Raw genomic sequence first — 14,111 nt, forward strand, 5'->3', positions numbered from 1 at the left:
TGGCTTCTTAATGGCCAAAAGTTATTAATCTCAAGAAATTTTATCCATGAAAATCTATGATAACATTGGAAGTACATGTGCTTTCAAACTATATCCCAGTGCTGTGAGAATTAATGGATAAACCACAAAAATGAGCTAATGAAAGTCCTTATAGTTGTGCAGAAACTTACACTTCAAGCTTGGAAGAATGAACATCCACCATCTACCACTCAGCAGACTGAAAAATGTTACACTCAAATGTACCAAAAGCAGTGTCTCTGACAACTGTCAAAGTCAGGAGGACAGTTACTTAGATATACAGAAAACGTATACTATCATATATAAATTAAATGGGAAGTTTACTCTTTTTCTTCTCTTCCTTGTCCCCCCCCCCCGTTTTTCCTTATAAGTAATAATTCTGTATATTGATGTTTTCCAATACAATCCCCCTTCTTCTTCAATGTGATTGGAATTTTTAATTTGTGTGATGCTAATAAAAGACTAAGAAGTGAAAAAGAACAAAGCTACAGATCTTAACTGACCTTCTACATCTGAGAGTAGGTCCAGAGCAGTACTCTGTTCAGCAGACCACAGACAGGACTTAACTGGAAAGAAGTTCAAGGGGAGCAGAGTCTTGGGTAAGTTGGTGCACATGTTCCCGAGGGCCCGTATGACTCATTTAGTTGATAATCATTCTAATGATTAGGCTCATGCACTTCCTCCCTGCCCCTCCTTGCTTCCCTGACAAGTCCAACAGTGACATTCTTTCACTTCCAAGTCAATGATCTGCTCCTCTTCACAAAGAGCTAGAGTTTACCTTTGTGCAGGCAGGGATTTGAGGTATTTTTGGTGCCATCTGCAAGTAGTGTACTAGCATGTTAAGAAAAGGCTATGGGCAGCACTCTGGAGGGATCCTGGAGAGCAATCAGGATCCCAGGTAAAAATTGTTGCTCAAGTATGGCTATGCTAGATGAGGAAGTCCTTTATATTTTCTCCTGTCCAGGAGGAACTAATGACCTGGAAATGTGGAGCCAAGGCAAAAGGCTGCAGTTTCAACTTACTACAAGGGAGTACTGTCAAAGCTAAATCCTTCTTACTAATGGACTCATTTACTATGAGCAGACATTAATCACAACAGGATTGTAACAAGCTCTCCATCAGCAATCTATAGTATTTATTTATTAAATTTCTAACCTGCCCTGCTAGCCACAAGGCTCCCTGGGTGGATTAGAACAGTAAAACCGTATAAAAAGTTTATAAAACAATAAAAAACAGCCCAAACATTAAAATGACAATAAAACAGCAATAAAAGCAACAAAACAATATAGTAGCACAGCCCAGAATTCTACCACCTGCTTGGGTATGATCCATAGATTTGCTGAGAGCTAACAGCCTATTTCCAATTGACACTGAAACATCTAAACATGTTTATGGTATAAGGGCTTCAGTTTCATCAGTTTTACAGAGGGCAGCAGAAACAGTATTGCAGGAATATAAAGTATCCAGTAAACATGTCCATTTACTATAAAGGACATTCAAAATACTTGACCTTCTCCAAAACAACAGAATGTTGGTTAGAACTATCTAAGAAGCTGGTTTACTCACATGAAGTTAAAAACTGTCTCATTCTCAAGCTTAGTAAGTTGATTGTGTATGTTTACTATGCATTATTACATTAAGCTATCTGTGTTTTTGACACTTCAGATAAACTATCAGTGTGGTTGTTTTAACTTTTCTTCTGCTTCTTGTGATTAAACAGAAGGAAATCCTGTTTAAAATATTTGTCATTCAAAGACCTCCACTGATAAGACTTACATAACTTAATAGTTTACTTATTTTTCCACATAAGGACATTTTGATGTAACTTATTTTTGAATGGGCAGTATATAGATACCACCTGCAAATGGATATTTGGCCTGCTTCTACTGAAACGTATGTACAATTTTTACTATATATACTTACATCACACATACATATTTTATATATATGCATTGAAACTGATATATTCAAAGCTATTTAGATATATTTGAATAGCTACATAGATTCATTTTTTAAATTTTCCTTTTTTTGTTTTGCTTATTTGAAATTTCTCACAAAAAAGTCCTGCCACGCTTTTAGTGGGCTGAAGACCTAGCATCCTCTCTTAGAATTGGATGCCAATAAAGTACAAAGCATTACTTAATTCTAATCTCTTTGACTTCCAGAGGAAACAGACACCCTCAGGTATTTATGCTTCCCTTCCTCTTATGTACTCTGGAATACTATAATTTCTAAAATAAGGTGCAGAAGCCTAAAAGTACCTCCAGCATGACAAATAACCACCAGTGATTTCAGTAAGAAGACAGACAATGCACAAATTCCTGAAATGGAAAGCTTTTGATTGAATGCCCAGAACTGAATTATTACAGGTGATTTCTAGCTATGCCTATTAAATTCAGGTACAAAAAGTACTTAAGTTTAGATGGAACAGTATTCGTTGTTATTAATGGTACATACACATTTAAATAGCTGAGTTTCCTCACAATAGCAACAGTGGAAGCCTGCTCTTTCCCAGTAACTGTTGCCACAATGGCTAAGGGGAAACTTAACCATTATAATAAGAAAATCCATGCATTGAACGTGTACATAGCATTCACAATTTAGGACATAATTATATTTTGCTTTCTCAGTATCTTATTTCCACATTTCAATTTAAAAATGTGTGATCTGGTGTAAAGTTGAGCTGAGTGCACTTCCCAGCTGAAGCAGAGAACAATCCACATGAAAATAGAGGGTAACCAATTTCTAGTTATTCTCTCAAAGATTCTAAGAATCACCTCAGCATTCCTTTACTATTCCACAATTAATAGTCACCTGTCTTGACTGCTGCTTTATAGGAAGGCCATTAGATAGATCCTGCTAGATCCTGAAAGATATGGGGCTCAGCCCCATAGGGAAAAAGGCACATATTTGCATATGTTAATTTACAAACACATGAACTTAATTTGATGTGATTACTATCATTTAAATGTTCTAGAATGCACCCTTCTGTTTATTCTCAGGACAGAACTGTGCAGTGTTCCAGATAGTGCTTCCTTAAAACATTCTTGACATGCCCACTCTTTCCTATGGTCTTTAGGGCTCAAATTCAGGCAGGGTGAATGGAATGCCTCCAAAAAAAAAAAAAATGACTGAAGAGCCAGGGAGTTCCAGAATGCTGCTCATTCAAACCCCTTTTTGTAAGAAAACCCACATCTATTTTTCCCCAAGAGCCTGGGCCAGCTTGGAAGAAGGAACAGATGAGGAAGTCTTCTGGCATTCAATTGCTGTGAGCAGCTAGTGTACCTGTGCTTCCTCTAGTCAGGGCCCGTGTCAATGGCCTATATTGGCCCCTGGCACAATTACGATGGGCCAGGAGCAATTAGCTGGGCAGTTCCCTGTGAAGTCAGGCTCTGAGAAAGCTGTGTGACAGTGGTACTATTACTCAATTTAGGTTTCTGGCCTTAATGAAAATAATGAGCAAAACAATTGCAATCTCTCTTATTGTTTAAAGGCTGCAGCTTTCATGCTACACTCCCTATTAATCTATTAAGGAAGTAAATCCTAATGTCTCAAGTAACTGCAATGCTACTAAGTTCAGAGGCATGAATCAGGCTTATACTAAAGCAGATGACGACCATTGGGACAGTTCAGAAGAGCCAAAGGTCAACTCAGGCAATCTGTGGCCTAAACCCAAATGGGCTTCATATAGTATCCCTCATGGAACCTCTGTTTGTGATTTGCTTAGTGTCGGGTATGAACCAGGATCTCCAACCTGCTCTCTCCTAACAAACTGGAAACTGAAGACAGAGCTGTTCCTATCTTCAGATTCTCACTTATCATGCTACCAACATGACAAGAATCCTGTTTTGGACATATTACTGAACAAACTACAGATTGAGGTTTTCTGGTTGGTTTAGTTGTTGCTACTGGCCAGAGAAGCCAAGTAGAAGTGACTAGACAGTATCCAGCAACACCTTTGCTCACTCCCAATAAGCTAGAATTCTGAAGAAGTCTGCATTTGAAGTACAAAGAGTTAACTCTCATATTATGCAAGCAAATTTCCTTTTGTGCAATGCTGCCTCCTCTGTAGCACCCCAAAAACCCCAGATTTTGAGTGTACAGAGAGTATGTAGTGGGAAGGGAAATTTTATCCACCAGTTATCTATGTTTCACTGGTAGAGAGACACCACTGGATACAATCCAGCCAATTAACTTCTCAACAATAAAAGGAAACCAAAATCCTTTTTTAGTGTCAGATCAATATAGAAGTGCTTGCAATATAGAAGTGCTTGCGACGTGACGGAGGTCAGACTAGATGCAGACTAGATGGCCTGGGAGACCCCTCCTGACTCGCTCTGTTTCTGTTTCTTTCTCTTACATGCAACTACAACTATAGCAGTAGTCATTCTTTCAATGATTGCAACGCTAGAAGACAAGTGCATGTAAGAATGTCAAGTATTATTTCCTCCTAAACTAATCCTAGCCCCGAAGAAACTGCTGATTGAGTGTTCTAGTTTGCATAGAGGCAAACTAGGGGGATGAGAGGAAAAAAACAACTACAGCCTGTAACCAAATGAAATGCAGCACCGATTTGGACAGGGAAATCCAATGCATCATTCTTTTCTCAGAAAGCTGAATAACCATTAAAAGCAATATATAGACTAAAACTAAATTAGTCCATAGTAACTGCTGTTCCTGGAACACATGCTTACAATCCCTTAAGGCTGCAGTCCTTACTCACTGAGCAAGACCCAGTGAATTCAATATGTCATATTTCTGAGTAGTGGAGTTCTGATGACCTAGGTTAATTATTATGTATATAAAAGCAGCCTGTTGGTAGGGTTTCAATTTAATTAAACTAGAATAAGTTGCTAGGATCTTCCACGTTTGATGCTTGGCTCCATTTACACAGGAATATATAGAGAGCAAAACAGAAACCCTATTCCACAGATAAACCACTCTGAAGAGGGGACGGCGGACACGAAGGGGCATCACCCCATGGTGAATAAGAAAGGGTGGTTCCAACCTGATGTCAATAGAGCCCATGCAGTTTCTGTGAGGACGACAAGGAATGTTTCCCCGCCAACCACTTCCTGTTAATAACTGCTCCTGGAGCCAAGTAAAAGTAAGCCCTATTGAACTGATTGGGACTTACCTCAGGAAAAGCGCGCACGGACTGGCTTGTCCAAGAGGAAGTGAGCGAGCTCTGAAGCCGCAATCAGGTGGCAAAACGCCGGCCTGCCCACGGTGGGGCTGAGGGAAACTAGCACTCTCCCGTCAGGTGCGCTGCCCGCAACTCCAGGGAATGTTCTCACAACCTTTCGTGCCCTCCCCACGCATTCAGCGTCAGCCCCCGGGGGGCCGTCCGCACGTTCGTCTTGGGGACGCCTCCAATAGCGTCGCTCCCCCCCCCCCCCGCAGCAGCAAGTGGGGAACCGGTCCCCGTTGAGGGCGGGAAGAGCGCCCCTCCAGGCACCTGGAGGCTGGAGGCGGAGCGCGCTGTCTCGGGCGCCGCCAGGAGAGGCTGGAGGGAGGGAACGCGGCAGTCCCTCGCGCAGCAGCCGATTAGCCCTCGCTCGGCGAGTCTGGAGCCCTAGCCCGAGGGGATGTGCTCGCCCGTCCTGGCTCCCTGGAACAACCCGCGCCTAACGCACCCAAGCTGTGCGCGCAGCTTTCCTGCTCCGGAGCAAGCACCGCTCAAGGCAACGGGACTTACATTAGGGTTGCGCTGTGCCTGTGTTGTACAGGACGCTTTTGAGTCCTTCTTAGGATAGACCCATTGAAATGAGTGGGACTTAAGTTTGACTCAAGTTGGATGCAGCCATTTTGCATAAAGCAGATTACTTGTCAAGGCTACGCAGCCTGAGTCCCCTCGGAAGTAACTCCCATTCACTTTAATGGGGTTTATCCACAGGTAAGTGGGTGCAGGGTTTTTCTAATGTGCAGCTGGACACGGTTGTGCAGTTGTTAAAAGTGCAGGGGAGACGAAGATTTTTTTTGCAGCTGCAAAATGAGCTTTCATCGTTTTATTGTTTTCCATTCTGGGAGGTGCTCACGCCTTGAAGGAAGGGAGGCTGCACCCGAGTCTTGAAGAGTCGAAATCATGATGCTTAAAAGCACCCGCCCCGGTGCTTTTAAATGAACTTCTTTCCTCCCACTCTGTCCGTTGCTCAACAGGTGCTTCTCTGGACTGAGCCGGCCAGTTTTTAATGCAACGATACAGGAACCTGGGGCCACGACAAACACTGAAGTTCCGTGGCGCCCCTGAAGAAGCTGAAACGTTGCTACCATGAACGCTGGTAAGCAACAAATGTAAATGGGATACTAGTCTGGCATAAGACGACTCCTCGTTGCTCTTTTCCTGCAAGAGTGGCCCGCGGCTACTTTTCGAGAATTCAAGTTAGACATTACCATTTTGACAAGTTGCCTTGCTTGTTTCTAAAGCCGTGGAAGCCCCGTAACTCGAACGCCTTCTCATTTGCGAGGCCAGACGTTGGAGCTAGAATGTTCTGCTCCCGAAAATCTGTACTCCGCGGAGTGAAGGCCCCCTTCCCCGTCAAGGTGGACTGGAGCGTTAAGAGGAGTAGGACACGGCGGTTCTGACGGAGTTGGAAGGGAGGTTGGAGGTCATCCAACGCCCTGCTCAAAGTGCTGGATAGAAAGTGTCTCCGCCCAATTTGGTGGGATCGCCCTCCCTTTTATGCCACAGCAGACCCCATGTGGCAGCATCCCCAACCATCTCCCTGTGCAGCATGTTGAGAGAGAAGGATGGAGGGGCTCCTGTTGGAAAAGGAAGTGGCCTCCATGGTGCAGCTGGACAATTTGAGATCTTGGCTTTAATGGGCAGGGGAGATCACAGCACCTCTTCAGATGCTTCTGACTTTAATTCCTCCTATTCCAGGTTGGTAGATGCTTCATGTTGAAGTCCAGGGTTTCTGGAGATTTGCCCGCTCCTGCTTTTAGAAGAGCATGTGTTCTTGTGAAGTGCATAATATCCTCTCCCTCCCCACTGCCATTTCATGCTTCGCAAATGCTTTTATATTCCTGATGCATAACAGAAAGAAAATCTGTTTGGCAACCCTGATTTTAAAAAAGAACTACTGTTACCAGGTAAAGTTACTAATTTTAAACTCAGTTAAATCATGGCACTAGCATGGCTATGGGAATAAAATGGAGTATAAAAAAGGAAATTATAAAGCAACATTGGATCAGCATCTGTAAACACTTACATGCTTAGCTGACCATCCACTTGCTCTACAATATTTTTAAAAATAAGAAGACAGGGTGAAAGACATGGCACGCTCATGCTGGCCCAAGTTCTGATGTCTGCTGTTTGACATTTCCCCATAGCCTGGGAGGCCCTGGGGTAGAGTTCTGGACTTTGGTCCCCAAGGGCTAGCCCTAGCTGTGTCACTGTGGATGCATAAATCTAGATTCAAACTGCCATCGATAAGGGTTTGGTATATTTTAGAGCTGTCCGTACATTTCATTTCTGCCAGAGTGCTGCTTTTTACTGTTTCTGGCTGGCTGCAGTGGTCCCACTGAAGTGAAGACTTGCAATCTGAACACAACAGGTTTGGGCCAAATAATTCTTTAAATATTTCTGAATATTGACTTTTTAAAAAATACAAGATGCAGATGCAAGATATATCCACTGCTTTCTTAGCAAAATTCTGTGGGAAAGAACCCACTTTTTCATAATATGTTAATCATATCCACAGAAGGTTATAGAATTGTGTTGACTATTGATTCCGCCTTAGTGTTGTTTCACCCAGAACAAGTTCTGGAATGCTTTTAGCTACTAAATAATGTATTCCAATAGTAACAATTGTGGGACTTAGTTGATTCAGTTGCTGTACTCATTTTTCAATACAACCGAGTATATATTTTTCAATACAACCGAGTATTACTAACTTGTAGCAATCTTTCTTTGTGAACCCAGCAAGAAGCCTCTTTCTATCTGAAAAACCAAAAACTGGGTGTGGAGGTTGTACTAGTAATTTCTTTTAAAATATAAGATATATTTACACTAAACAAGAGACAGAGAATAGTAAACCTGGATCACTTTTGTTAAGAGAATGGTGTTTCCTTTGAAATGATTGTTTTTAATGGTTTTAATTCTGGATTCTACTTCAAAAATGGCAAGAATACCACCCAAGGCTATGTAACTTGGAAGCACAACATCCTACATGCTACAAATTGCAGAAATAAAGAGGATGCCTAAAGACTAGGGATTTCACTATGTGTATTTGCTTGTGCATCTGTGCCTAGAGAGTAAGGGCTAAACTAGTTGTAAATAGAGGCAGCCATATTTACTTCCATATTGCCCTTTTCACATTTAAAGTGGTATAATTTGTACATCTGATTTCTATAATTAACTGTACACATTGGTTTTGATTGGTATTTTAAAAAGTTAGCCTCAAACCATATATAATACTGTATATGAGATAATAACAGATAAAGATCACACAAAAGCATTGGGAAGAACCAGACAATTATTCAGTTATCATATGGAACCGCTTCATTATCTGGAAATAGTTAATGGCAATATTTATTCTAGACTGAATACACAGTGGGATACATGTATGCTAATTTTAATTCTATATATCTACACAGTCATGTATGAACGGCATCAAGTATCTCTATTACTACTACTATTTTGTCAAAAACATCTTTCTCTTGCCAGGATAAAGGTGGTGCCTTTGAATCTAAACATTAAAATCCTTTCTCCAAGTGTCAATATTGACAAGGCAGAAAGATTAGTATAAGCAACTTCCAAGTATATGTACCACCAGGGTGTTTACTTCTGCCAATCTTTCTTTCCACTGACAAGCAAGTCAGCTTTACTTTCACAGTCACACCCACAAAATAACTCAAGTAGTACTTATAATGTGAAGCTTGGTTGTATGGGGACTGTGTAATATCTGTGGGGAGTTACACATATGTAGGTATATGTACTGGTCATAATTTTCTAGTAAAAGATGCCCTTTATCTTGCTTGCATAGTTGCACTGCTTTTGTAGCTTTTGTAAGTGACAAACTGTTATTAAATATCACTTTTTGAGGTCCACCACATGCGGTTTTAAAATTAGAGCTGCCCTTTTCCTCTTTATAGAATCTTGCCAAGCTTGTGTTGGCTATGATTACTGCACTGGTTCTATCAGCTCATTGGGATAAAAAATACTATCATCAAAGTAGTTCCAGAGTTTCCTTGCTTTATCTGTGTTAACACATCTTCACCCCCATCTGATCCCTTTCCTTGTGTTCACTGAAGGCCACATCATTTTAATTTTAGCAGGTGTACTGATGCAGGCTAAATTTATCTGATTGATTACACTTTCTCTCTGTTCCAGGGATGCTATATTTTTGGGGTTTGCTGGATTACTTTTTTAAACAAAATATTAATGAGGCTTTATCATCTTTTACTTTCAGAGGAATTTGATCATGTATCAATGATTATAACACTGAAGTATCTCCAACTACAGAAAAAATAATAGTTGGATTCAGACTTAGTCATGCTTAGAGCAGTCTAGGAATGTGTGAATCAACAAACTTGACCTTGCTGAAGTTATCCAAATTCTACCCAAAACAATTTCCAACTCAGATCAGATTGTGAGCTTTGATTTTAAGAGAAGGGGAATTGTAAATCTCTGCATATTTTTCCAAATGTACCCATCAATTGTGCAAATCTTTGAAATATATGTATTCTTCTCCCATTTCAATAAAACATGTTTGTGCACAAATTTCATAAGGAGTTTTTAATGCACAATTTTTACATTTAAGTTTGTCCTTGAATGCATTTTTGGGTGAAATAAATCACACTGCAAGCTCAGAAAAGTTTGGACCAACTACTAACTGCATCTGAGTCTGTGTTCAGTCAGTAAGATAGATCGTGATCAAAATAAAGTGAATCAAATTTTTCATAAATCCCTACAAGGTATCACTAAATTAAGGGGACTTAGTGATCATTAATTTGACCCCTGATTTAAATGCTCTAAGTATGATAGTCAACATACAACCCAGTGGACTCTGATCCCGTAAATTCTTATGCAAGGGATGGTACTGCTCACTGAAAGCAAGTTAGGCCTTGCAACCCAACTCTTCATTTATTAATCAGGTTAAGAGTAAATTTTAATTTTTGTTCATGTCACACAATTTTCTATGTATATTTTCCAACATTAATGGCATTTATTTTTATTCAACATTTTCATATAGTGTTGTTCCTATTTAACAAATGTCTAAGCAGTTTACATACATTAAAAAGTCATGATATGCATTAAAACAATTCAAATGTTCAATTATTAAACCATTCATAAAATACTGAAATCAATTAAAACCACTATAACACATGATTACAAAAAAGGAGAAAAAAGACAGGACACACTGGACAGCATATTCACTCAGGCAAGGGGAGAGTTTTTCAGGAGTAGACCTACCACTGCCTCCTTTGAGGTGACTGGCATCACTTTATAATTCAAAGATATCACCTGGATGCTCTCAGCCAATCCCTCCTAGCTAGCTCTAATATGTAAGGATGGCCAAGGTTCAAGGGAGCGCAAGTGATAGACTGAACAGCTGCAATCATTTTGTCTATGTCAGCAGACCTCAAAAATGGAAACTTACCTCGAAGAGCTTCAGCAGACAGTGCATTGGACACCTCACCAACCAATGGTACTAGAAGCATGAAGGTGGATGATTATTCTCAGAGCATCTTGTAAAATTATCACAGCAGGCTTCAAGAGTTTTAAAATAAAATTTACTGGGAAAAATAGCAATAAACCCCCAGCTACGTAACAAAAACTCTGCTGAGCACTACTTGAGAATGGAATGGAATTAACAAAGTAGTCTTTGCTGCTCTCATTGCTGCAAGTAGACACGTCATGTAATCATATATATCCAGTTGACTTTATGGTGTGCTTTAGCTGTCTCCCAGCCCATTTTATCACCCAGAGCACACCAGAGAACCAGGGAGCACCTCAGACTCCCCAGCACTAGAGAAGGCACTCGGGGACAATTGTGCCATTAACTCACTGCATCTAAGCATCCTTTAGTACAACTATAGCTTCAGGAGGAGGCTCAGTATGTCTAGCTACTAGGGATTTCCCCAGTGGATTCAGGAATTCATTGGATCCCATAAAATACTAGGAGCAGACAAACCTAATCGGTCCCTCACCTCTGCAGTGGGAAATTAGCACTTTAAGCCTAAACTTTACCACTTAGTGGTCCAACCATGTCAATGGGGCAACTTCAGTTTCCCTAATATCCAGACCATCCCCCTTATGTCCTGAACTGGACCAGTAAACACCATCTTGGCATGAATGTTAAAAAGCCAGAATTCTAAGGTCCTTCAGCACCATGCCTGAGACTAGATTAGCTGATCCCCTTTTTTCTGAAAGGTCTTGAATCCATCCTTAGGATGGCTCACACTGTCCGAGGGCCAAATGACAGGAATGTGTGAGGTTTCTTAATTGGTCTGCTCATTTAGCATGTCTTCTTTTATTCTAAGAATTTACAGGCCTCATCCTCTCCCACCCTCCCTGTTCCACAGTGCCCTCCTCTTTTCTTAAGACTGGTTCTTAGAAGCTGACTGAATAATCTCACTTGGTAACCTTGATGGTTTGAGGCTATCTGCCAATTCATCTTCCTCAGAGTCCAAACTAGCTAGCTGGACATACTATAGTTCCAGCTGGGCCTCATCTCTACATTGGACTGATGCTGCATCAAACAATCAGGTGGGCAGAGCTTGGTCAGATCAACCCCTGCCAGGTTTCAGTAATGCATGCCAGATCAGTTCCCTCATTTATAGTCAAATCCCAGATGAAGTCTTGCTGAGAAGAGATCTGTCAATTTTGAAGTAATCATTACTATGTATTCAGAGTAAACGTGTTCATCAGAATGATAGGTTTCAAAAGCGGGAAGCAGCATAAAATATATTGTTGATTTCATTCTGATTAGCTTGAGTGCAAAGGTTTTACTTTTTTTAAAACAGACTAGGAATCATAGAAGAGGGCATAAAATATTACAACACATTTGAAGACAGAATGTGAAGGAATTATTGTTTTGACCATAATCTCAGAGAATCTATATTTAGATGAAATTACCATAAAAAACAAGAAAGATCCACTGGTAACTTTATTTATTTGGAGTGCTTGTATGCTACCCCATTCGCATAAGCCTTTATTTAAAATACAGATACATTAAAGAGGGAATTATCTCACTGTAAAGTATAAAGTAGCCGCTTTTATTAAGAAAAAATATTTTCAGTTAATATTTTGAAATAGTTTAATCAGATTGGCAATGCCTGGACATTACTCAAATATGAAGAATACATGATTTGATTTTCCATTCTGATTAATGTGAAACTTGAAAACTTCTTTTCAAATCAATTGCTTGGTCATCACACTTTCTTAGACCCTATGCATAACTGAAATATATTGCCCAGTTAGCAATATATTTCAGTTCTGCTGCTTCTCCCTCCTCTCCCCCCACACTGCCCAGCAGTGTGCAGGTTGGTTCGATGTAACTGCAGAGCAATAATATTGCTTCATTACTGCTGGCAATTGGTGTACCTACATTAAATAGCAACCAATACTGTTATTTTCATGGATAGTTGGGTTTATTGACTAAAGTCAAATTTATTTTTGAAACACGGACTGGATCCCAAGTTACTCCTCTGTTTATGAAAGCTGTTTCTGTGTTTTTTGCTATCCTTCCTTTCGCAGTGTTCCTCAGTGTATCCCACATCACTCCCCAAAATCCCCCAACACCCAGGAACAAATTTTCTGAGTGTCCAGGGAACTGTAGGGAGAAGGATGAGATAGGAAAGGGTAATTCAGAAATGAAGTTAGGAAATTTAACATCAGTGAACAATGTTACAACAAATAAATTAAGAAATCAACTGCTTTAATTCTTTTCCATTTTCCTCTTTTAAAAAAATCCTTTAAAATGGTAGCTTGATTAAATAGGGTTTCTGACAGCATACAGTTATACTTATGTTCACTTGTCTTTTCAGGATGCCATTTTAATAATGGCTTATTAGTTGTATAAACAATATATCAAAACTTCTTTTGTTCAAGTGGTCTGAATATTATCCACCGTCAATTGAGTTAAAGCAATTCTTTTTAATAAGCCCTGAGTTCAGTTTGGCACCTACATATCAATAGTCAGACTTTTCCCATATCTTCTTCAGTTAGAAGTCCTTCGAAAGAGGATCCCTATAAGAGAGGGAAAATTGTGGTATTTTAACTGTTGTATTCATGGATAGTATTTTCCCACAAATCAAGTGGGAAGTATATACAAGTCTATTTACTTGATTTGAATTATAAGACCCTCAACAAATTGCTTTAGGGATAGCATGCTAATACTCATGCCCTCATAAGCCTGGTCTCTTTTTAACTGCTCACTTTTTCATTTGTTTTAAAGGTCTCCCAAGCACATTTAGTCTATTATACTTCTCTATGGCATAATCCTGCATACATCACCAAAATAAGCTCATACACAATAATCCTTAAATACAAACTATGGGAAGAAGATCTGGACTAAAGTTAGGAAACGGCATTGAGACAGATGATCAAGTATCTCTCAATATTATGATTTTATAATTAGCTGAATTTTAATTAAATGTCAGGCTCAATAAGTCAAGAATCTTCCTTTATCAAAATGCAAACCTTGTTTTTCAAAAAGATTGCATGTTAACCTATATTATATTCTCTCCCCCTTAGAATACAAAACTATAGGATGGATAGGGACAACTTCCTCCATCACAAGAAGCTAATCTGGATCCGGACCAGGTATTATTAAAATATGCATGCACCCTTCTAGAGACATTTCAACAATGAATAGCTCAAATTCTGAATGGTACATTTCTTCTTATGTCTGCTCTTATCATAAAGAAGGGAGTGGGAGGGTCTCTCCAACAGTAAAAAAGTTATGGCTACTGAACTCTTACCTCTTTGGGTCTTAGTCTATCGGTCCAGCAACCTCACTCTTAGTAATACAGCCAAGAACCTAAAGTAGTTGGTGGAACTACTAATGTGGAGGGGGGGAGGAGAGAAGGTATGGCAGTAGATACTATACCCACATGCCTTTTAACTATTAACTAAGACAGTCTAA

General features: G+C 39.9%; 2 protein-coding genes across 3 annotated transcripts in view; both read right to left on the reverse strand.

Annotated features, from left to right (window-relative positions):
- Positions 1 to 5,272, reverse strand: part of CRACDL (CRACD like) — a 55,664-nt gene extending 50,392 nt beyond the window's left edge. For both annotated transcript variants that reach the window (XM_044433628.1, XM_044433621.1), the window contains exon 1: positions 5,156 to 5,272. The gene's annotated coding sequence lies outside the window, so the exon portion shown is untranslated. The remainder of the gene's footprint in view (positions 1 to 5,155) is intronic.
- A 6,880-nt stretch (positions 5,273 to 12,152) lies between these two features.
- TSGA10 (testis specific 10) overlaps positions 12,153 to 14,111 on the reverse strand; it is a 52,063-nt gene continuing 50,104 nt past the window's right edge. The window contains exon 20 of the mRNA XM_044433639.1: positions 12,153 to 13,213. Coding sequence (XP_044289574.1) covers positions 13,189 to 13,213 — 25 coding nt within the window. The 3' untranslated portion in view covers positions 12,153 to 13,188. The remainder of the gene's footprint in view (positions 13,214 to 14,111) is intronic.

Source organism: Varanus komodoensis, unplaced genomic scaffold (assembly GCF_004798865.1).
Source record: "Varanus komodoensis strain SLA01 unplaced genomic scaffold, ASM479886v1 scaffold1, whole genome shotgun sequence".
Taxonomy (NCBI): domain Eukaryota; kingdom Metazoa; phylum Chordata; class Lepidosauria; order Squamata; family Varanidae; genus Varanus; species Varanus komodoensis.